The sequence below is a fragment of the Patagioenas fasciata genome, chromosome 38 (assembly GCF_037038585.1).
Source record: "Patagioenas fasciata isolate bPatFas1 chromosome 38, bPatFas1.hap1, whole genome shotgun sequence".
NCBI classification, from domain to species: domain Eukaryota; kingdom Metazoa; phylum Chordata; class Aves; order Columbiformes; family Columbidae; genus Patagioenas; species Patagioenas fasciata.
In genome coordinates, this window is record NC_092557.1 from 1,764,122 (window position 1) to 1,786,275 (window position 22,154).

Consider the following 22,154-nt stretch of genomic DNA (forward strand, 5'->3'; position numbering starts at 1 on the left):
GGTGACACCTGGAGGTGTTGGGGCCCGTGGGGTGGTCTCAATGATCCAATATGGTGGCCCCTGGAGGTGTTGGGGCCCATGGGGTGGTCTCAATGATCCAATATGGTGGCACCTGGAGGTGTTGGGGCCCATGGGGTGGTCTCAATGATCCAATATGGTGGCCCCTGGAGATGTTGGGGCCCATGGGGTGGTCTCAATGATCCAATATGGTGGCACCTGGAGATGTTGGGGCCCATGGGGTGGTCTCAATGATCCAATATGGTGGCCCCTGAAGATGTTGGGGCCCGTGGGGTGGTCTCAAAGCTCCATCTTGGTGGCATCTGGGGAGGTTTGGAGCCAAGGGGTGGTCTCAATGATCCAATATGGTGGCCCCTGGAGGTGTTGGGGCCCATGGGGTGGTCTCAATGATCCAATATGGTGGCCCCTGGAGGTGTTGGGGCCCATGGGGTGGTCTCAATGATCCAATATGGTGGCCCCTGGAGGTGTTGGGGCCCATGGGGTGGTCTCAATGATCCAATATGGTGGCCCCTGGAGATGTTGGGGCCCATGGGGTGGTCTCAATGATCCAATATGGTGGCCCCTGGAGGTGTTGGGGCCCATGGGGTGGTCTCAATGATCCAATATGGTGGCACCTGGAGATGTTGGGGCCCATGGGGTGGTCTCAATGGTCCAATATGGTGGCACCTGGAGGTGTTGGGGCCCATGGGGTGGTCTCAATGATCCAATATGGTGGCACCTGGAGGTGTTGGGGCCCATGGGGTGGTCTCAATGATCCAATATGGTGACACCTGGAGGTGTTGGGGCCCATGGGGTGATCCCAAAGCCCCATCCTGGTGGCACCTGGGGATGGTTCGCCATGTTCCTCGCCCCATGGGCTGCTCCCCAGGGCCCATATTGATCTTCTCCCGCCCCCCGTTGTCCCCCCAGGAGCACAAGGTCCTCCTGACGGGCACCCCGCTGCAGAACACGGTGGAGGAGCTCTTCAGCCTCCTCCACTTCCTGGAGCCCTCGCAGTTCCCGTCCGAGGCCGAGTTCCTCAAGGACTTCGGGGACCTCAAGACCGAGGAGCAGGTGAGGAGATCGTGGGGGCCACCAGAAGGTCCCTGGACCATCGGGGACCTCCTCACGGTCGAGGTTCTGCTGGGAACCTGGGGTTCTCCAGGACTCCAGGACGTCTGGGGCCTCCTGGAGCTCCAGAACCTTCCCCGGACGCCTGGGTCCCCCTTGTAGACCCCATAGGTCCTCATTATGACCCCACTGAAGGTCGCATGGATCTTCTCACTGTTGAGGTTCTCCAGACCCTCTGGGACCTCCTGGAGCCCCAGAACCTTCCCCGGACGCCTGGGTCCCCCCATAGACCCCATAGGTCCTTATTATGACCCCACTTGTGGTCGCATGGACCTTCTCACTATTGGGGTCCTCAGGACATCTGGGGCCTCCTGGAGCTCCAGAACCTTCCCCGGACGCCTGGGTTCCCTCCCCGGACGCCTGGGTCCCCCTTGTAGACCCCATAGGTCCTTACATGACCACACTTGAGGTCGCATGGACCTTCTCACTGTTGAGGTTCTCCAGGACACCTGGGGCCTCCTGGAGCTCCAGAACCTTCCCCGGACGCCTGGGTCCCCGCTAACCCACGTCCCCCTCGGTCCCACCACCAGGTCCAGAAGCTCCAGGCCATCCTGAAGCCCATGATGCTCCGGCGCCTGAAGGAGGACGTGGAGAAGAACCTGGCCCCCAAACAGGAGACCATCATCGAGGTGGAGCTGACCAACATCCAGAAGAAGTACTACCGCGCCATCTTGGAGAAGAACTTCTCCTTCCTGTCCAAGGGCGCGGGGCACACCAACATGCCCAACCTGCTCAACACCATGATGGAGCTGCGCAAGTGCTGCAACCACCCCTACCTCATCAACGGTGAGCGGCGGCGGCCATGGCGGGGCGGCCAGCGCGGGGTTGGCTTGGGTCCAGCTCCTCGACGGCGGTTTGGGGTCAACGAGGAGCTTTCTGGGGGGGGGTTGGTGGTCCTGGAGGAGCTTTGGGTCAATGGGGTGGTGGAGAAGGTTCCTCACCACATTTCCGTGGGGTTTGGTGGTTGTCCGGCCCCATTTTGGTTGAGTTTCTCCTCAGAACCTTCTGGAGAACCATCCATTGAGTTCAATACAATGATGGAGAAGGTTCCTCACCACATCTCCATAAGGTTTGATGCTCTTTGGGCCTCATTTTGGTTGAGTTTCTCCTCACAATCTTGTGAAGAACCAACCATTGAGTTCAATACAATGATGGAGGAGGTTCCTCACCACATCTCCATGAGGTTTGATGGTTGTCCGGCCCCATTTTGGTTGAGTTTCTCCTCACAATCTTGTGGAGAACCAACCATTGAGTTCAATGTGATGGTGGAGAAGGTTCCTCACCACATCTCCATGGGGTTTGATGGTTGTTTGGCCCCATTTTGGTTGAGTTTCTCCTCACAATCTTGTGAAGAACCATCCATTGAGTTCAATGTGATGATGGAGAAGGTTCCTCACCACATCTCCATGAGGTTTGATGGTTGTTTGGCCTCATTTCGGCCCCGTTTCTCCTCAGAATTTGTGGAGAACCATCCATTGAGTTCAATAGGATGATGGAGAAGGTTCCTCACCACATGGTTTGATGGTTGTTTGTCCTCATTTTGGCCACATTTCTCCTCAGAATTTGTGGAGAACATTCCATTGAGTTCAATGTGATGATGGAGAAGGTTCCTCACCACATCTCCATGGGGTTCAATGCTCTTTGGGCCTCATTTTGGTTGAGTTTCTCCTCAGAACCTTGTGGAGAACCATCCATTGAGTTCAATACAATGGCGGAGTTTGGAGTTCAGAGTTTGATGGTTGTCCAGCCCCATTTTGGTTGAGTTTCTCCTCAGAACCTCGTGGAGAACCACCCGTTGGGTTCAATACAACGGTGGAGAAGGTTCCTCACCACATCTCCATGGGGTTCGATGGTTGGTTGGCCTCATTTCGGCCCCGTTTCTCCTCAGAAGGCCCCGTTTCCCCCCACAGGCGCCGAGGAGAAGATCCTGTCCGAGTTCCGCGACTCGTGTCCCCACCACGTGCCCCCCGACTTCCACCTGCAGGCCATGGTCCGCTCGGCCGGCAAGCTGGTCCTCATCGACAAGCTCCTGCCCAAGCTCAAGGCCGGCGGCCATAAGGTGCTCATCTTCTCCCAGATGGTGCGCTGCCTGGACATCCTGGAGGACTACCTCATCCAGAAGAGGTGCGACGGCCTTCTGGAGAGCGTTCGGGTCCGCCTGGTGGTGGAGAACGCTCCTCACCACATCTCCGTGGGGTTCGGTGCTCTTTGGGCTTCATTTTGGTTGAGTTTCTCCTCAGAATCCTGTGGAGAACCAACCATTGAGTTCGATGTGGTGGTGGAGAAGGTTCCTCACCACATCTCCGTGGGGTTCGGTGCTCTTTGGGCCCCATTTTGGTTGAGTTTCTCCTCAGAATCCTGTGGAGAACCAACCATTGAGTTCGATGTGATGGTGGAGAACGTTCCTCACCACATCTCCATGGGGTTTGATGGTTGTTTGGCCTCATTTTGGCCAAGATTTTCCTCAGAACCTTATGGAGAACAACCCGTTGAGTTCAATACGGTGATGGAGAAGGTTCCTCACCACGTGGTTTGATGGTTGTTTGGCCCCATTTTGGCTGCATTTCTCCTCAGAACTTTGTGGAGAACCACCCATTGAGTTCAACGTGATGATGGAGAAGGTTCCTCACCACATCTCCATGGGGTTTGATGGTTGCTTGGCCCCATTTTGGCCACGTTTCTCCTCAGAATTTGCGGAGAACCACCCATTGAGTTCAACGTGATGATGGAGAAGGTTCCTCACCACATCTCCATGGGGTTTGATGGTTGCTTGGCCCCATTTTGGCCACGTTTCTCCTCAGAATTTGCGGAGAACCACCCATTGAGTTCAACGTGATGATGGAGAAGGTTCCTCACCACATCTCCATGGGGTTTGATGGTTGCTTGGCCCCATTTTGGCCACGTTTCTCCTCAGAATTTGCGGAGAACCATCCATTGAGTTCAACGTGATGATGGAGAAGGTTCCTCACCACATCTCCATGGGGTTTGATGGTTTTTTGGCCCCATTTTGGCCACGTTTCTCCTCAGAATTTGCGGAGAACCACCCATTGAGTTCAACATGATGATGGAGAAGGTTCCTCACCACATCTCCATGGGGTTTGATGGTTGTTTGGCCCCATTTTGGCCACGTTTCTCCTCAGAATTTGCGGAGAACCACCCATTGAGTTCAACGTGATGATGGAGAAGGTTCCTCCCCGCCTGGTTTGATGGTCGTTCGGCCCCATTTTGCGCAGGTACCTGTACGAGCGCATCGACGGGCGCGTGCGCGGCAACCTGCGCCAGGCCGCCATCGACCGCTTCAGCAAGGCGGACTCGGACCGCTTCGTCTTCCTGCTCTGCACCCGCGCCGGGGGCCTGGGCATCAACCTCACGGCCGCCGACACCTGCATCATCTTCGACTCCGACTGGAACCCCCAGAACGACCTGCAGGTGCGCGCCGCCCGTCTCGGGGGCGGAGCCTTCGCGGGGGGTTCTGGGGGGGTTCTGGGTGGGTTTTGGGTGCTCGTTGTCTTCCCAACTTGAGTTTGAGCAACCGCGAAGACAAAGACGTCCTTAGGCGTTTTTAGGTGGTTTTAGACATTTTTAGGTGGTTTTAGACATTTTTAGGTGGTTTTAGACATTTTTAGATGTTCTTCCTCTACTCAACTTGAGTCTGACCAACCACAATGATGTTTTTAGGTGGTTTTAGACATTTTTAGGTGGTTTTAGACATTTTTAGATGGTCTTCCTCTACTCAACTTGAGTCTGACCAACCACAATGATGTTTTTAGGTGTTTTTAGACATTTTTAGATGGTTTCAGATGTTCTTAGATGTCCTTTAATGTTCTTGGGTGTTCTTCCTCTTCCCAACTTGAGTTTGACCAACCACAAACACATTCTTAGGCATTTTTAGATGTTTTTAGGTGTTTTTAGACGTTTTTAGATGTTCTTCAACATTCTTGGATGTTCTTCCTCTTCCCAACCTGAGTTTAACCAACCACAAAGACATTCTTAGACATTTTTAGGTGTTTTTAGACGTTTCTAGATGTTTTTAGACGTTCTTAGATATTTCTAGATGTTTCTAGATGTTTTTTAGACATTTTTAAGCTGTTTCTAGGCGTTTTTAGACATTCTCAGATGTTTCTGGATATTTTTAGACGTTTTTAGATGTTCTTAGATGTTTCTAGATGTTTTAAGACCTTTTTTTAGACTTTTTAAGCCGTTTCTAGATGTTTCTAGACGTTTTTAGGCATTCTCAGATCTTCTAGATGTTTTTAGACCTTTTTAGACATTTTTAGATGTTTTTAGACGTTCTTAGACGTTTCTAGATATTTTTAGACATTTTTAGACGTTTTCAAGCCATTTCTAGACGTTCTTAGATGTTTCCAGATGTTTTAAGATGTTTTTAAGCCGTTTCTAGACGTTTCTAGACGTTCTTAGATGTTTCTAGATGTTTTAAGACATTTTTTAGACGTTTTTAAGCCGTTTCTAGACGTTCTTAGATGTTTCTAGATGTTTTAAGCCGTTTTCAAGCCGTTTCTAGACGTTCTTAGATGTCTCCAGATGTTCCTCAACATTCTCGGACGCTCCCCCTCTTCCCAGCCACAGTTTCCCCGACCCCGATGACGCTTTGAGGCGTTTTCAGCCGTTTTCCGACATATTTCGGACGCCCCCCCTCCCCCCGCCGTAGCTTTCCCGCCCCCCAGGTCATTTTGGGCGGGTTCCCGGCGTTTCCGGGTGCGCGCGTGACCCGTTCTGCGCCCGCAGGCCCAGGCGCGCTGCCACCGCATCGGGCAGAGCAAGGCGGTCAAGGTCTACCGGCTCATCACGCGCAACTCCTACGAGCGCGAGATGTTCGACAAGGCCAGCCTGAAGCTGGGCCTGGACAAGGCCGTGCTGCAGTCCATGAGCGGCCGCGAGGGCAGCATCGCGGGGGTGAGGGCACCGGGGCGGACGGGGAGCCGGGGACGGGGGCGTTGGGGTGGGGTTCGACAAGGAACTTGGGTCTTGGGTCGTTGGGTTGGGGTTCTACCAAGAAATTGCGTCTTGGGTCGTTGGGTTGAGGTTCTACAAGGAAGTTGGGTCTTGGGTCGTTGGGTTGGGGTTCTACAAGGAACTTGGGTCTTGGGTCGTTGGGTTGGGGTTCTACAAGGAACTTGGGTCTTGGGTCGTTGGGTTGGGGTTCTACAAGGAAGTTGGGTCTTGGGTCGTTGGGTTGGGGTTCTACAAGGAAGTTGGGTCTTGGGGTCGTTGGGTTGGGGTTCTACAAGGAACTTGGGTCTTGGGTCGTTGGGTTGGGGTTCTACAAGGAAGTTGGGTCTTGGGGTCGTTGGGTTGGGGTTCTACAAGGAACTTGGGTCTTGGGTCGTTGGGGTGGGGTTCTACCAGGAAATTGGGTCTTGGGTCATTGGGTTGAGGTTCTACAAGGAAGTTGGGTCTTGGGTCGTTGGGTTGAGGTTCTACAAGGAAGTTGGGTCTTGGGTCGTTGGGTTGAGGTTCTACCAGGAAATTGGGTCTTGGGTCATTGGGTTGGGGTTCTACAAGGAAGTTGGGTCTTGGGTCGTTGGGTTGAGGTTCTACCAGGAAATTGGGTCTGGGGTCGTTGGGGTGGGGTTCTACAAGGAACTTGGGTCTTGGGTCGTTGGGTTGGGGTTCTACCAGGAAATTGGGTCTTGGGTCGTTGGGTTGGGGTTCTACAAGGAAGTTGGGTCTTGGGTCGTTGGGTTGAGGTTCTACAAGAGAAATGGGTCTTGGGGACCACGGGGTTGGGGTTCTCCAGCACATTTGGGTCTTGGGAACCATGGGTTTGAGGTTCTCTAACACATTTGGGTCTTGGGGTCATTGGGTTGAGGTTCCTCAAGCAAATTGGGTCTTTAAGACCATTGGGTTGAGGTTCTCCAACAAATTTGGGTCATGGGGTTGGGGTTCTCCAACACATTTGGGTCTTGGGGTCGTTGGGTTGGGGTTCTCCAACACATTTGGAGACCTTTGGGTTGAGGTTCTCCAACACATTTGGGTCTTGGAGTCGTGGGGTTGAGGTTCCTCAAGCAAATTGGGTCTTGGGGCCCATGGGGTTGTGGTTCCGCACCAGATTTGGGGTTCAGGCCCAGGGGCTGGGGTTCTCCCGAATGCGGGTTCCGAGCCGTGGGCGGGCGTCCCCTCCCCCCAGATCCAGCAGTTCTCCAAGAAGGAGATCGAGGACCTGCTGCGCAAGGGCGCCTACGCCGCCATCATGGACGAGGACGACGAGGGCTCCAAGTTCTGCGAGGAGGACATCGACCAGATCCTGCTGCGCCGCACCACCACCATCACCATCGAGAGCGAGGGCAAGGGCTCCACCTTCGCCAAGGTGACCGCGCCGGGCGGGGTGTCCGGTGGCCGCGCCGCCATCTTGGTGGCCACGCGGCGCCAACGTGGGGTCCCCTCCCCCCCCACCAGGCCAGCTTCGTGGCGTCGGAGAACCGCAGCGACATCGCGCTGGACGACCCCAACTTCTGGCAGAAGTGGGCCAAGAAGGCCGACCTGGACTTGGAGCTGCTCAACAGCAAGGTGGGGGGCGGCCCGGGGGCCGTGGGGTGGGGGCGCCCATGGGGGTCTCCATGGGTAGGGTCAATGGGTGGTGGGTGCTCATGGTTGGTGGGTGCTCATGGTTGTGTCCCATGGGGTGGTGGGACACTCATGGTTCTCGTATGGGGTGGTGGGTGCTCATGGTTGGGTGCTCATGGTTGGGTGCTCATGGTTGGGTGCTCATGGTTGGTGGGTGCTCATGGTTGTGTCCCATGGGTTGGTGGGTGCTCGTGGTTGTGTCCCATGGGTGGTGGGACACTCATGGTTGTCCCATGGGCTGATGGGTGCTCATGGTTGTCCCGTGGTGGTGGGACACTCATGGTTGTCGTGGGTTGGTGGGTGCTCATGTTTGGGTGCTCATGGTTGGTGGGTGCTCATGGTTGGGTGCTCATGGTTGGGTGCTCATGGTTGGTGGGTGCTCGTGGTTGTGTCCCATGGGTTGGTGGGACACTCATGGTTCTCGTATGGGGTAGTGGGTGCTCATGGTTGGTGGGTGCTCATGGTTGTGTCCCGTGGGGTGGTGGGACACTCATGGTTGGGTGCTCATGGTTGGTGGGTGCTCATGGTTGACTCCCATGGGGTGGTGGGACTCTCATGGTTCTCGTATGGGGTGGTGGGTGCTCATGGTTGGGTGCTCATGGTTGGTGGGTGCTCATGGTTGGTGGGTGCTCATGGTTGTGTCCCATGGCGGTGGGACACTCTGGTTGTCCCTGACGCGGTCCCACGCAGAACACGCTGGTGATCGACACGGTTGGGTGCTCATGGTTGTGTCCCATGGGTTGGTGGGACACTGTGGTTGTCCCCTGGTTGTCCCTGACGCGGTCCCACGCAGAACACGCTGGTGATCGACACGGTTGGGTGCTCATGGTTGGGTGCTCATGGTTGGTGGGTGCTCATGGTTGTGTCCCATGGGTTGGTGGGACACTCTGGTTGCCCCTGACGCGGTCCCACGCAGAACACGCTGGTGATCGACACGGTTGGGTGCTCATGGTTGGTGGGTGCTCATGGTTGGTGGGTGCTCATGGTTGGTGGGTGCTCATGGTTGTGTCCCATGGGTTGGTGGGACACTCTGGTTGTCCCTGACGCGGTCCCACGCAGAACACGCTGGTGATCGACACGGTTGGGTGCTCATGGTTGGTGGGTGCTCATGGTTGGTGGGTGCTCATGGTTGGGTGCTCATGGTTGGTGGGTGCTCATGGTTGGGTGCTCATGGTTGGTGGGTGCTCATGGTTGTGTCCCATGGCGGTGGGACACTCTGGTTGTCCCCTGGTTGTCCCTGACGCGGTCCCACGCAGAACACGCTGGTGATCGACACGGTTGGGTGCTCATGGTTGGGTGCTCGTGGTTGTGTCCCATGGCGGTGGGACACTCTGGTTGTCCCCTGGTTGTCCCTGACGCGGTCCCACGCAGAACACGCTGGTGATCGACACGGTTGGGTGCTCATGGTTGGGTGCTCATGGTTGGTGGGTGCTCATGGTTGTGTCCCATGGCGGTGGGACACTCTGGTTGTCCCCTGGTTGTCCCTGACGCGGTCCCACGCAGAACACGCTGGTGATCGACACGGTTGGGTGCTCATGGTTGGGTGCTCATGGTTGGGTGCTCATGGTTGTGTCCCATGGGTTGGTGGGTCACTCTGGTTGTCCCTGACGCGGTCCCACGCAGAACACGCTGGTGATCGACACGGTTGGGTGCTCATGGTTGGGTGCTCATGGTTGGTGGGTGCTCATGGTTGTGTCCCATGGCGGTGGGACACTCTGGTTGTCCCCTGGTTGTCCCTGACGCGGTCCCACGCAGAACACGCTGGTGATCGACACGGTTGGGTGCTCATGGTTGGGTGCTCATGGTTGGGTGCTCATGGTTGTGTCCCATGGGTTGGTGGGTCACTCTGGTTGTCCCTGACGCGGTCCCACGCAGAACACGCTGGTGATCGACACGGTTGGGTGCTCATGGTTGGGTGCTCATGGTTGGGTGCTCATGGTTGGGTGCTCATGGTTGTGTCCCATGGCGGTGGGACACTGTGGTTGTCCCCTGGTTGTCCCTGACGCGGTCCCACGCAGAACACGCTGGTGATCGACACGCCGCGCGTGCGCAAGCAGACGCGCCACTTCTCCACGCTGCGCGACGACGACCTGGTGGAGTTCTCGGACCTGGAGAGCGAGGACGAGGAGCGGCCGCGCGCGCGCCGGCAGCCGGGCCTGCAGCGGCCCTACGGGCGCACCGACTGCTTCCGCGCCGAGAGGCACCTCCTGGTCTACGGGTGAGCGGGGGCACCGCCACGGGACCTCCGGGTCTTCTACAGGAGGTGGGGGAACGAGAGCTCGGGTGGGGAACCAGGACCTGAGATGGTTCTTGGTGGGGCAACAAGACCTGAGATGGTTCTGGTGGGGCAACAAGACCTGAGATGGTTCTTGGTGGGGCAACAAGACCTGAGATGGTTCTTGATGGAGAACCAGGACCTGAGATGGTTCTTGGTGGGACAACAAGACCTGAGATGGTTCTTGATGGAGAATCAAGACCTGAGATGGGCCCACAGGTCAAGATCTTCTCTGGTGGCCACCAGGAGATGGTTCTTGATGGGGCAATAAGACATGGGATGGTTCTTGATGGGATAACAAGACCTGAGATGGTTCTTGGTGGGGAAACGAGACCTGAGATTGGCCCAGAGCTCAAGATCTTCTCTGGTGGCCACCCGGAGATGGTTCTTGATGGGACAGCAATACATGGGATGGTTCTTGGTGGGGCAACAAGACCTGAGATGGTTCTTGGTGGGGCAATAAGAGCTGAGATGGTTCTTGATGGAGAACCAGGACCTGAGATGGTTCTTGATGGAGAACCAGGACCTGAGATGGTTCTTGGTGGGGAACCAGGACCTGAGATGGTTCTTGATGGAGAACCAGGACCTGAGATGGTTCTTGGTGGGGAACCAGGACCTGAGATGGTTCTTGGTGGGGCAATAAGAGCTGAGATGGTTCTGGTGGGGAACCAGGACCTGAGATGGTTCTTGGTGGGGAACCAGGACCTGAGATGGTTCTTGGTGGGGAACCAGGACCTGAGATGGTTCTTGGTGGAGAACCAGGACCTGAGATGGTTCTTGGTGGAGAACCAGGACCTGAGATGGTTCTTGGTGGAGAATCAAGACCAGATCCAGGTCTCCGTGTGCCCTGGTGCCCAGAGCCCCTTGGTGGCCACCCATCGACCTTCTCCACCTCCCCCCCGCTGGCCACCACGGCCCCGTTCTCGGTGTCCCCACACTCGGGGGGCTCCGGAGACCCCACCCCACGTGCGTTTGTCCCCGCCGCCCGCAGGTGGGGCCGGTGGCGGGAGATCCTGTCGCACGGGCGCTTCAAGCGGCGCCTGTCGGAGCGCGACGTGGAGAGCATCTGCAGGGCCATCCTGGTCTTCTGCCTCCTGCACTACCGCGGCGACCCCGGCGTCCGCAGCTTCGTCTGGGACCTCATCAGCCCCCCCGACAACGGGCGCGCGCGCGACCTCCTCGGACACGCCGGTGAGATTCGGGCGCCTGGGGCCTTTGGGGCTTTTCCGCGCCTTTCACGCCCGCTGTGAACCGTCCCGAGATGCCACCTTGACCACTCTTGGTCCTTATTGTCCATTTCCTGCTCCTTTTTGTCCGTTTTGGGTCATTTTCCTCCTTCTCCAAACCCTCCTGAGATGCCACCTTGACCACTCTTGCTCCTTTTCATCCTCTTTTTGCTCCTTTTTATCCGTTTTGGGTCATTTTCCACCTTCTCCGAACCCCCCTGAGATGCCACCTTGACCACTCTTGCTCCTTTTCATCCTCTTTTTCTCCTTTTTGTCCATTTTTGGTCATTTTCCTCCTTCTCCAAACCCTCCTGAGATGCCACCTTGACCACTCTTGGTCCTTATTGTCCATTTTTTGCTCCTTTTTGTCCTTTTCTGCTCGTTTTCCACCTTTTCTGAACCCTCCTGAGATGCCACCTTGACCATTGTTGCTCCTTATTGTCCATTTTTTGCTCCTTTTTGTCCTTTTCTGCTCATTTTCCTCCTTCTCCGAACCCTCCTGAGATGCCACCTTGACCACTCTTGGGTCCTTGTTGTCCTTTTCTTGGTCCTTCTTGTCCTTTTCTTGCTCTTTTTTGTCCATTTTGGGTCATTTTCCACCTTCTCCGAACCCTCCTGAGATGCCACCTTGACCACTCTTGGTCCTTATTGTCCATTTTCTGCTCCTTTTTGTCCGTTTTGGGTCATTTTCCACCTTCTCCAAACCCTCCTGAGATGCCACCTTGACCACTCTTGCTCCTTTTCATCCTCTTTTTGCTCCTTTTTATCCGTTTTGGGTCATTTTCCTCCTTCTCCAAACCCTCCTGAGATGCCACCTTGACCACTCTTGCTCCTTATTGTCCTTTTCTTGCTCATTTTTGGCCTTTTCTTGCTCCTTTTTCTCCTTTTCTCCTCATTTTCCTCCTTCTCCAAACCCTCCTGAGATGCCACCTTGACCCCTCTTGCTCCTTATTCTCCATTTTCGGTCCCTTTTGTCCCTTTTTTCCTCCTTTTGCTCCTTTTTTACTCCCTTCTCTCATTCTCCGAACCCTCCTGAGATGCCACCTTGAACCATTTCCCCCCATTTCCCCCCCGTTTCCCCCCATTTTCCCCGCGTTTTGGCCGATTCCCGCCCCGTTTTCGCCGGTTTTCGCCCCGTTTTTGCCCGTTCTCACGCGTTCTCGCCCCGTTTCCAGGGCTGTCGTCGCCGGTGCCGCGCGGGCGCAAGGGCCGGCGCCTGAAGGCGCAGGGCGCGCTGGACGCGCACAAGGCCGAGTGGATGCGGCGCTACAACCCGGACGCGCTCTTCCAGGACGACGGGTACAAGAAGCACCTCAAGCACCACTGCAACAAGTGAGGCCCCACGGCGACCCACGGCGACCCCTTCGCCCCCTTGGCCCCGTTCGTGGTCAACTTGACCCAACTTGTGGTCAACTTGACTCCATTTGTGGTCAGTTTGACCCAACTTGTGGTCAACTTGACCCCATTTGTGGTCAGTTTGACCCAATTCGTGGTCAACTTGACCCAACTTGTGGTCAACTTGGCCCAACTTGTGGTCAACTTGATATCAATTGGACCCAATTTGTGGTCAACTTGACCCAATTCATGGTCAACTTGGCTCCATTCGTGGTCAACTTGGCTCCATTCGTGGTCAACTTGACCCAACTTGTGGTCAGCTTCACATAATTTGACCCAATTCGTGGTCAACTGGACCCAATTCATGGTCAACTTGATCCCATTTGTGGTCAACTTGGCCCAACTTGTGGTCAACTTGACATCAATTGGACCCAATTCCTGGTCAACTTGACCCAATTCATGGTCAACTTGACCCAACTTGTGGTCAACTTCACATAATTTGACTGAATTTGTGGTCAATTTGACCCAATTCGTGGTCAACTTGACCCAACTTGTGGTCAACTTGACGTCAGTTGGACCCAATCCATGGTCAACCTGACGCCATCCACGGCCAATTGGTGGCCGATCTGACCCGATTCGTGGTCGCCTTGACCCGACCTGCGGTTGGCGTCACCTCGACCCAACCTCCTCCCAAATTTCCCCTCAAATTTCGCGATTTCCGCTCCAATTTCGCCGATTTCCTGGGAATTCTCCCCGATTCAGGGTGCTGCTCCGCGTGCGCCTGCTCTACTACCTGCGCCAGGAGCTGCTGGGGGACCAGGCCCACAAGGTCCTGGCCGGCGCCGCCGCCACGTGAGTCCCTTTTGGGGCCGTTTCCGCGCTTTTGGGGTCTCTGGGTTCCGCGGGGTCCGTTTTGAGGTTTTTTGACCCATTTTCAGGGTTTTCTTGAGGTGACTCGAGGTTCTTTGGGGTCTTCTTGGGGTGGTTGGGGACGTTCGACCATCTCCTTGAGGTTCTTTGGGGTGTTCCTGAGGTGATTTGTGGTTCTTTTGGGTTTTTTGAGGTTCTTTGAGGTCTTCCTGAGGTGATTTCAGGGTTTTTTGGGGCTGATTTGAGGTTCTTTGGGGTTTTCTTGAGGTGATTTGAGGTTCTTTGGGGTCTAATTGAGGTGATTTGAGGTTCTTTGGGGTCTATTTTGAGGTGGTTTAAGGTCTTTTAGGGTTTTCTTGAGGTGATTTGAGGTTCTTTGGGGTCTTTTGGGGGTTATTTGAGTTTCTTTGGGGTCTAATTGAGGTGATTTGAGGTTCTTTGGGGTTTTCTTGAGGTGATTTGAGGTTTTTTAGGGTTTTCCTGAGGTGATTTAAGGATTTTTGGGGTCTTCTTGAGGTGATTTGTGGTTCTTTATGGTTTTCTTGAGGTGATTTGAGGCTCTTTGGGGTTTTCTTGAGGTAATTTGAGGCTCTTTAGGGTTTTTGGGGTTATTTGAGGTTCTTTAGGTTCTTTTTGAGGTGATTTCAGGTTCTTTGGGGTCTATTTTGAGGTGATTTCAGGTTCTTTATGGTTTTATTTGAGGTGCTTTGAGGTTCCCCAATTTCCCCCCAAAACCAAACCCACCCCATTATCCCCCCAAAACCCCCCAATTTCCCCCCAAAACCCCCCAATTTTTTCCCCAAACCCCCCGAATTTCCCCCCAAAACCACCCCCACCCAATTACCACCCCAAAACCCCCCGTTTTCTCCCCAAAACCAGCGAGATCAACCTGTCCGTGCCCGCGCTGGAGCACCCCGAGGCCCCCACGCCATGGTGGGACGCGGAGGCCGACAAATCGCTGCTCATCGGGGTCTTCAAGCACGGTACGTCCCCCCCCGCGCCATTTTGGGGTGAAACCCCGCGAAATCGGGGTTTTTAAGGCGTTTTCTCGCAGGTTACGAGCGCTACCACACCATGCGCGCCGACCCCGCGCTGTGCTTCCTGGAGAAGGCCGGGCGGCCCGACGACACCGCCATCGCGGCCGAGCAGCGGCTGGACGGCGCCGACGGGTGAGCTTTGGGGCCAAAACGCCCAAAAACGGGGCTTTTCGGGCCGTTTTCCGACTTTTTTGGGGCTTTCTTGGGGCTTTTTTGGGGGGTTTTGGGCCTACTTTGCGGCCTGCTCCAGCCTTCCCATGAGGAGATCAAGACCTCTTTGAGCCCTTTTTATGCATTTTAAACCATTTTGTGCAATTTTCAGGCCATTTTGGGTCATTTTAGGCACATATTTATACTCCTGAAGCATTTTTGGGGCATTTTCAGCCTTTTTTTGGCCATTTTGAGGCCTTTTTTGAGGCCTATTGGGGCCTTTTAGGGCCTATTGGGGCCTGCTCCGGCCTTCCCATGAGGAGATCAAGGCCTTTTTGAGCCCATTTTGTTCATTTTAAACGATTTTGTGCGATTTTGAGGCCATTTTGGGTCATTTGGGGCACTTTTTGACAACCATGAACCATTTTTGGGGCGTTTTCAGCCTTTTTTTGGCCATTTTGAGGCCTTTTTTGAGGCCTATTGGGACCTTTTAGGGCCTATTGGGGCCTGCTCCGGCCTTCCCATGAGGAGATCAAGGCCTCTTTGAGCCCTTTTTGTTCATTTTAAACCATTTTGTGCGATTTTGAGGCCATTTTGGGTCATTTGGGGCACTTTTTGACAACCATGAACCATTTTTGGTCCATTTTCAGCCTTTTTTTGGCCATTTTGAGGCCTTTTTTTGAGGCCTATTGGGGCCTTTTAGGGCCTATTGGGGCCTGCTCCAGCCTTCCCATGAGGAGATCAAGACCTCTTTGAGCCCTTTTTATGCATTTTAACCCCTTTTGTGCGATTTTGAGGCTGTTTCGGGTCATTTTGGGCACTTTTTCACGGTCCTGACGCCTTTTTGGGGCGTTTTCACCCATTTTCGGGCCGTTTCGAGCCCTTTTCCTCACAACCCCCCCGTTTCGTGCCGCTCCGCTCTCGCTCAGTGTGGCCGTTCAAAGCCGTTTTGGGCCATTTCTGCCCCATTTTGGGGCCGTTCCGCGCTGTTTTTTGGGCGGTTTTGGCCCAATTTTGACGTTTTTTTCAACGGGGGTCGTTGTCCCCCCCCAAATTCCACCATTTCGCCCCAAATTTCACCGTTTCCCCTCACTCCGGGCGCCCGTGATGACCTTGCCATGCTAATACCGACCGGCTCCGCCGGGTTGAGTTCAAACCCCATAACTGAGGCGCCCGAGGGGTCCCCGGCGCGATTTTTGGGGCGTTTTTCACGTTTTTAACCATTCTCTTTGTTTTTTGGGGCGTTTTGAGGCGTTTCGAGTGTTAATTTTGGGGGGGAACCCCCCGAATTTTGCCCCCCCCCCCCCCCCATACAGGGCGGATTTCGACAAGGACGGCGAGGACCCCGAGTACAAACCGCTCAGCGCCGGCGCCGACGAGGTGAATTTTGGGGTGAAAACGCCCAAAATTGGGCCACCCGGCCCCTCCCCCCCCCCCCCTCCCCCACCCCCCCCCCGTGGTTTTTTGGGTGATTTTTGGGGTGATTTCCGTGGGTTTTTGGCCACACAGGGGGACCCGTTGATGATGCTGGATGAGGAGATTTCGGTGACGGACGGAGATGAAGGTGAGACCCGTAGAGTGACCCATAGAGACCCATGGAGACCCATAGAGTGACCCATAGAGACACATAGAGACCCATAGAGTGACCCATAGAGACCCATAGGGACCCATAGGGACCCATAGAGACCCATAGAGACCCATAGGGACCCATAGAGTGACCAATAGGGACCCGTAGGGACCCATAGAGTGACCCATAGGGACCCATAGAGACCCATAGGGATCCGTAGAGGGACCCATAGAGACCCATAGAGACACATAGAGACCCATAGGGACCCATAGAGTGACCCATAGGGACCCATAGAGACCCATAGGGACCCATAGAGTGACCCATAGGGACCCACACAGACCATAGAGACCCATAGCAACCATAGAGACCCATAGGGACCCATAGAGACCCACAGAGACCTATAGGGACTCATAGAGTGACCCATAGAGTGACCCACAGAAGCCCATAGGGACCCATAGAGTGACCAATAGGGACCCGTAGGGACCCATAGAGTGACCCATAGGGACCCATAGGAACCCATAGAGTGACCCATAGGCACCCCTAGAACCCCCCAGCTGCCCCTCCCCCCTAACGTGTCCCCCCCTGCAGGCCCGCCCCCCCCGGGCTGCCCCCCCCCGGCGTGGCCGCCGGCCGCGGTGCTCACGGGCCGCCTGCGCCGCCTCATCGCGGCCCTTCAGCGCCGGGGGGCCCCCCGCGACGGCCCCGCCCCCGCCGCCCCGCCCCCCCGCGGGGGGACCCCGGCGTCCGGCCCGGGCGGGGGAGGGGACGGCGAGCGGCGCCGCCGGCCACGGCCCGCAGGGGGCGCCGCGCGGGAGCTGGCGCGCAGGGAGCGGCTGCAGAGGTAACGGATGGGGGTGTTTGGGGGGCTGTACGGGGGGGTTTTGGGGGGCCGGGGGGGGTGTACAGGGGGGTTTTGGGGGGGGTTGGGGGGCTGGGAAGTGGTTTTGGGGGGATTTTGGGGACTTGGGGGGCTCTACGTGGGGGATTTGGGGGACTGGGGGGGTCCACACATGGGGTTTTGGGAGGCCATTTGGGGGGCTGTACATGGGGGTTTTGGGGGTCTGGGGGGGGCGTACAGGGGGGTTTTGGGGGGGGGGGTTGGGGGGCTGGGAAGCCATTTTGGGGGGATTTGGGGGGCCGTACATGGGGGTTTTCGGGGGGCTTGGAGGTCTGGGAAGCCATTTTAGGGCATTTCGAGGGGACTTGGGGGGCTGTACATGGGGGTTTTTGGGGGGGTTGGGGGGCTGGGAAGCCATTTTGAGGCATTTCGGGGGGATTGGGGTGTCTGTACATGGGGGTTTTCGGGGGGCTTGGAGGTCTGGGGAGCCATTTTGGGGCGTTTTGGGAGGATTTGGGTGTCTGTACATGGGGGTTTTCGGGGGGCTTGGAGATCTGGGAGGCCATTTTGGGGCGTTTTGGGGGGATTTGGGTGTCTGTACATGGGGGTTTTCGGGGGGCTTGGAGGTCTGGGGAGCCATTTTGGGGCGTTTTGGGGGGATTTTGGCGTTTCCGTGGCGTTTCGAGGCCCCGAACGGGCGTCTCCGGCGCGCAGGTGGACGCGCCGCGAGCAGGCCGACTTCTACCGCGTGGCCTCGACGTTCGGGGTGGAGTTCGACCCCGACGCCGGGCGCTTCCGCTGGGGCCGCTTCCGCCTCATGGCCGGGCTGGACAAGAAGACGGACGAGAACCTCACCAAGTTCTACCACGCGTTCGTCGCCATGTGCCGGCAGGTCTGCCGCCTCCCGCCCGCGCCCGGAGACGGTACGGGGGCTTGGGGACACCCCCAGAGCACGGGGGGCGCTGGGGACACGTTTTGGGGGGGTTGGTGGCATCTCCGGGGGGTTTGGTGGCATCTCCGGGGGGTTTGGTGGCGTCTCCATGGGGTCAACCAACCCAACCAAGACCTTGACCAACCCAACGATGACTTTGCCCAACCCCATGGTCTCCACCAACCCAACCAAGACCTCAACCAACCCAATGATGACTTCGACCAACCCCGTGGTCTCCACCAACCCAACCAAGACCTCAACCAACCCAACAATGACTTTGCCCAACCCAACCAAGACCTTGACCAACCCAATGAAGACCTCAACCAACCCAACAATGACTTTGCCCAACCCAACGATGACTTTACGCACCCCCATGGTCTTCACCAACCCAACCAAGACCTTGGCCAACCCAACCAAGACCTTGCCCAACCCAACGACGTTGCCCAACCCAATGATGACTTTGCCCAACCCAACCAAGACCTCACCCAACCCAACCAAGACCTCACCCAACCCAACCAAGACCTCACCCAACCCAACCAAGACCTTGCCCAACGCAAGGATGACTTTGCCCACCCCCATGGTCTCCACCAACCCAACGATGACTTTGCCCAACCCAACCAAGACCACACCCAACCCAACCAAGACCTTGACCAACCCAATGACGTTGCCCAACCCAACAATGAGTTTGCCCAACCCAACCAAGACCTCGCCCAACCCAACCAAGACCTCACACAACCCAACCAAGACCTCACCCAACCCAACCAAGACCTCGCCCAACCCAACGATGACTTTGCCCAACCCAACGATGACTTTGCCCAACCCAACCAAGACCTCGCCCAACCCAACCAAGACCTCGCCCAACCCAACCAAGACCTCACCCAACCCAACCAAGACCTCGCCCAACCCAACCAAGACCTCACCCAACCCAACCAAGACCTCGCCCAACCCAACCAAGACCTCACCCAACCCAACCAAGACCTCACCCAACCCAACCAAGACCTCACCCAACCCAACCAAGACCTCACCCAACCCAACCAAGACCTCGCCCAACCCAACCAAGACCTCGCCCAACCCAACGACGTTTCCCGCCCCAACGCTGCCCCCGCCCGCCCCGACGCCCCGCTCTCCCCGCAGAGCCTCCCGACCCCACGGTGCCCGTGTGGCCCATCTCGGCCAACCGCGCGTCGCGGGGCCTGCGCCGCCTGTCCCTCCTGCGCCTGCTGCGCGAGCAGGTCCTGCGCCACCCGCTGCTCCCGGCGCGCCTGGGGGCGCTGTGCCCCCCGCCGGGCCCCGACCTGCCCCCCTGGTGGCAGCGCGGCCACCACGACGGCGAGCTGCTCCGCGGCGCCGCGCGCCACGGCCTGGGCCGCCCCGAGGCCGCCATCTTGGGCGACCCCGACTTCTCCTTCGCCGCCGCGCGGTGGAGGTTCCTGCACGGCGGGGGAGGGGGCGGGGGCGGGGGGGACGCCCCGCCCCCACAGCACCTCCTGGGACGCCCCGCCCCCGCCGCCGCCGCCGCCATGGCCGCCGAGGATGAGGAGTCGGATGGGGACGAGAAGGCGTCGGCGTCCGGGAGCGAATCGTCGTCGGGGGACGAGGAGAGCGGTGAGGGGGCGGGACCCGGAATGGGGGCGGGACCCAGAATGGGGGCGGGACCCCAGAATGGGGGCGGGACCCCAAAAAACCATGTAGAACCTTGTGAGTCTGGGTAGAACCTTCTGGATCTTCATAGAACCTTCTGAAGGGTGGAAGAGCCTTCTGGGTCTTGGTAGAACCTTCTGGATCTTGGTAGAGGCTTCTCAATGGTGGTAGAACCTTCTGGATCTTGGTAGAAGCTTCTGGGTCTTGGTAGAACCTTCTGAGTCTTGATAGAACATTATCAAGGGTGGTAGAACCTTCTGGATCTTGGTAGAAGCTTCTGGGTCTTGGTAGAACCTTCTGAGTCTTGATAGAACGTTATCAAGGGTGGTAGAACCTTCTGGATCTTGGTAGAAGCTTCTGGGTCTTGGTAGAACCTTCTGAGTCTTGATAGAACGTTATCAAGGGTGGTAGAACCTTCTGGATCTTGGTAGATCCTTCTGGGTCTTGGTAGAACCTTCTGAGTCTTGATAGAACGTTATCAAGGGTGGTAGAACCTTCTGGATCTTGGTAGATCCTTCTGGGTCTTGGTAGAACCTTCTCAATGTTGGTAGGACCTTCTCAACGGTGGTAGAACCTTCTCTTGATAGAACATTATCAAGGGTGGTAGAAGCTTCTGGGTCTTGGTAGAAGCTTCTGGGTCTTGGTAGAAGCTTCTGGGTCTTGGTAGAGCCTTCTCAATGGTGGTAGAGCCTTATCAAGGGTGGTAGAACCTTCTGGATCTTGGTAGAACCTTCTCAATGGTTGTAGAACCTTCTCAATGGTTGTAGAACCTTCTCAAGGGTGGTGGAACCTTCTGGATCTTGGTAGAACCTCCATTGTTCTTGTAGGAGCTTCTCGGGGTGGTGGGACCCCAAAAATGGGGGCGGGACACCGCACAAAATGGCGGTGGGGCCCCAAAAATCCCCTTGGGACCCCGAAAATCCCGTTTGGCCCCCAAAATCTGGGGGGTTCCCCACAACTCCCATCAGCATCATGGCGGATGCCCCACCTCGGAGCTTCTCCCCACTTCGGGGTCCCCTGCGGCCGTTTTGGGCGCTCCCCACCCATTGGGACCCCCCCAGTTTTCTTAAGGACACCCCCCCCCTTTCTTTAGGGAGGTTTTTGGGTGGGGGGGGACCCCAAAAACGCCTGAAATTGACCCAAAATCCATCCCCCCCCCCCCAAAATGCAGGTGCGGAACGTTCCGGAGGGGCCGAGGAGGAAGAGGAGGAGGAGGAAGAGGAAGAGGACGATGAGGAGGAAGAGGAGGAGGAAGAAGAGGCCCCGCAACATTGTGGGGAGGGGGCGCCCCCCCCAGGGCCCCCCCTGGGTCCCCCCTCAGCCCCCCGAAACCTCCATGAGTGGCCCAAGGTGAGAAAAGGCCTAAGGTTGGGGGGGGGGGGGGCAACTTTGAGACCCCCCCAAATATTTTGGGGACGCTTTAAAACCTCGAGACCCCCCCAAAAACATCAAGGGGGGTCCCCCAAACCCCCCTGACCCCCCAAATTTTGGTGCAATCCCCCAAATGTTGGTTATTTCACCCCAAATATTTTCCCGCCAAATTCATGTGCCTGTTTCAATGACAACTTGGGGGGGGGGGGGTGGCAACTTTGAACCCCCCCCAAATATTTTGGGGACGCTTTAAAACCTCGGGACCCCCCCCAAAACATCAAGGGGGGTCCCCCAAATCCCCCCTGACCCCCCAAATTTCGTTGCACCCCCAATTTTCTCTTATTTCACCCCAAATATTTTCCCGCTCCATTCATGTTCCCATTTCACTCTGCATTGGGACGGGGGGGTGGGGCAACTTTGACCCCCCGCCAAATTTTTTGGGGACGCTTTAGAACTTCGGGACCCCCCCCAAAACATCAAGGGGGGTCCCCCAAACCCCCCTGACCCCCCAAATTTCGTTGCACCCCCAAATTTCTCTTATTTCATCCCAAATATTTTCCCGCCAAATTCACGTACCCATTTCACTGAGAATTGGGACGGGGGGGTGGGGGGCAACTTTGACCCCCCACCAAATTTTTTGGGGACGCTTTAGAACTTCGGGACCCCCCCAAAAACATCAAGGGGGGTCCCCCAGACCCCCCCGACCCCCCAAATTTGGTTTGCACCCCCAAATCCGCGCGTTTTCCCCCCAGGAACGCGCGCTGATCCGGCGCCTGGAGCTGATCTGCCGCGCCGTCCTCTCGGGCGAGCGCCCCCCCGACAATTTTGGGGGCGCCCCCCCCCCTCCCCCACACGCCGGAGGGTGCGGGGGGGGGGGGTTCCCCAAAACCCAGCCCGACCCCCCCGCCTTCAGCCGCCTGCGCCACGAGGAGAAGGAATTCACCGTGCAGATCAAAGATGTGAGTTTTGGGGCGTTTTTGCTTAAATTTGGGGGCGTTTCGTTAAACACGGGGGGGTGTTGATATTTTGGGGACCCCCCCGCAGGAGGAGGGGCTGAAATTGACCTTCCAGAAGCACCGGTTGGTCCCCAACGGGGCCCCCCAAAAGAAGAACAGTAAGAAACTGGTGGAGGTGAGCTGGTTTTTGGGGCGTTTCGGGTGGTTTTAGCACCCCGGGACGGTTTGGGGCGATTTGTTGAGG

General features: G+C 56.6%; 1 protein-coding gene across 2 annotated transcripts in view; it reads left to right on the forward strand.

Annotated features, from left to right (window-relative positions):
- The window catches only part of CHD8 (chromodomain helicase DNA binding protein 8), a 38,561-nt gene that overhangs the window by 15,346 nt on the left and 1,061 nt on the right, over window positions 1-22,154 (forward strand). Inside the window, exons 15-36 of one of the 2 annotated variants that reach the window (XM_071801415.1) lie at window positions 928-1,071; window positions 1,659-1,914; window positions 3,039-3,118; window positions 3,206-3,252; window positions 4,362-4,557; window positions 5,875-6,042; window positions 7,277-7,456; window positions 7,546-7,656; window positions 9,732-9,931; window positions 10,980-11,179; window positions 12,390-12,546; window positions 13,312-13,401; window positions 14,299-14,402; window positions 14,474-14,588; window positions 15,923-15,986; window positions 16,116-16,170; window positions 16,762-17,014; window positions 17,726-17,934; window positions 19,077-19,547; window positions 20,755-20,933; window positions 21,707-21,913; window positions 21,999-22,085. In XM_071801415.1, coding sequence (XP_071657516.1) covers window positions 928-1,071; window positions 1,659-1,914; window positions 3,039-3,118; window positions 3,206-3,252; window positions 4,362-4,557; window positions 5,875-6,042; window positions 7,277-7,456; window positions 7,546-7,656; window positions 9,732-9,931; window positions 10,980-11,179; window positions 12,390-12,546; window positions 13,312-13,401; window positions 14,299-14,402; window positions 14,474-14,588; window positions 15,923-15,986; window positions 16,116-16,170; window positions 16,762-17,014; window positions 17,726-17,934; window positions 19,077-19,547; window positions 20,755-20,933; window positions 21,707-21,913; window positions 21,999-22,085 — 3,573 coding nt within the window. Of the gene's footprint in view, window positions 1-927; window positions 1,072-1,658; window positions 1,915-3,038; window positions 3,253-4,361; window positions 4,558-5,874; window positions 6,043-7,276; window positions 7,457-7,545; window positions 7,657-9,731; window positions 9,932-10,979; window positions 11,180-12,389; window positions 12,547-13,311; window positions 13,402-14,298; window positions 14,403-14,473; window positions 14,589-15,922; window positions 15,987-16,115; window positions 16,171-16,761; window positions 17,015-17,725; window positions 17,935-19,076; window positions 19,548-20,754; window positions 20,934-21,706; window positions 21,914-21,998; window positions 22,086-22,154 lie in introns of both variants that reach the window. The other variant, XM_065859340.2, reaches the window with a different exon arrangement.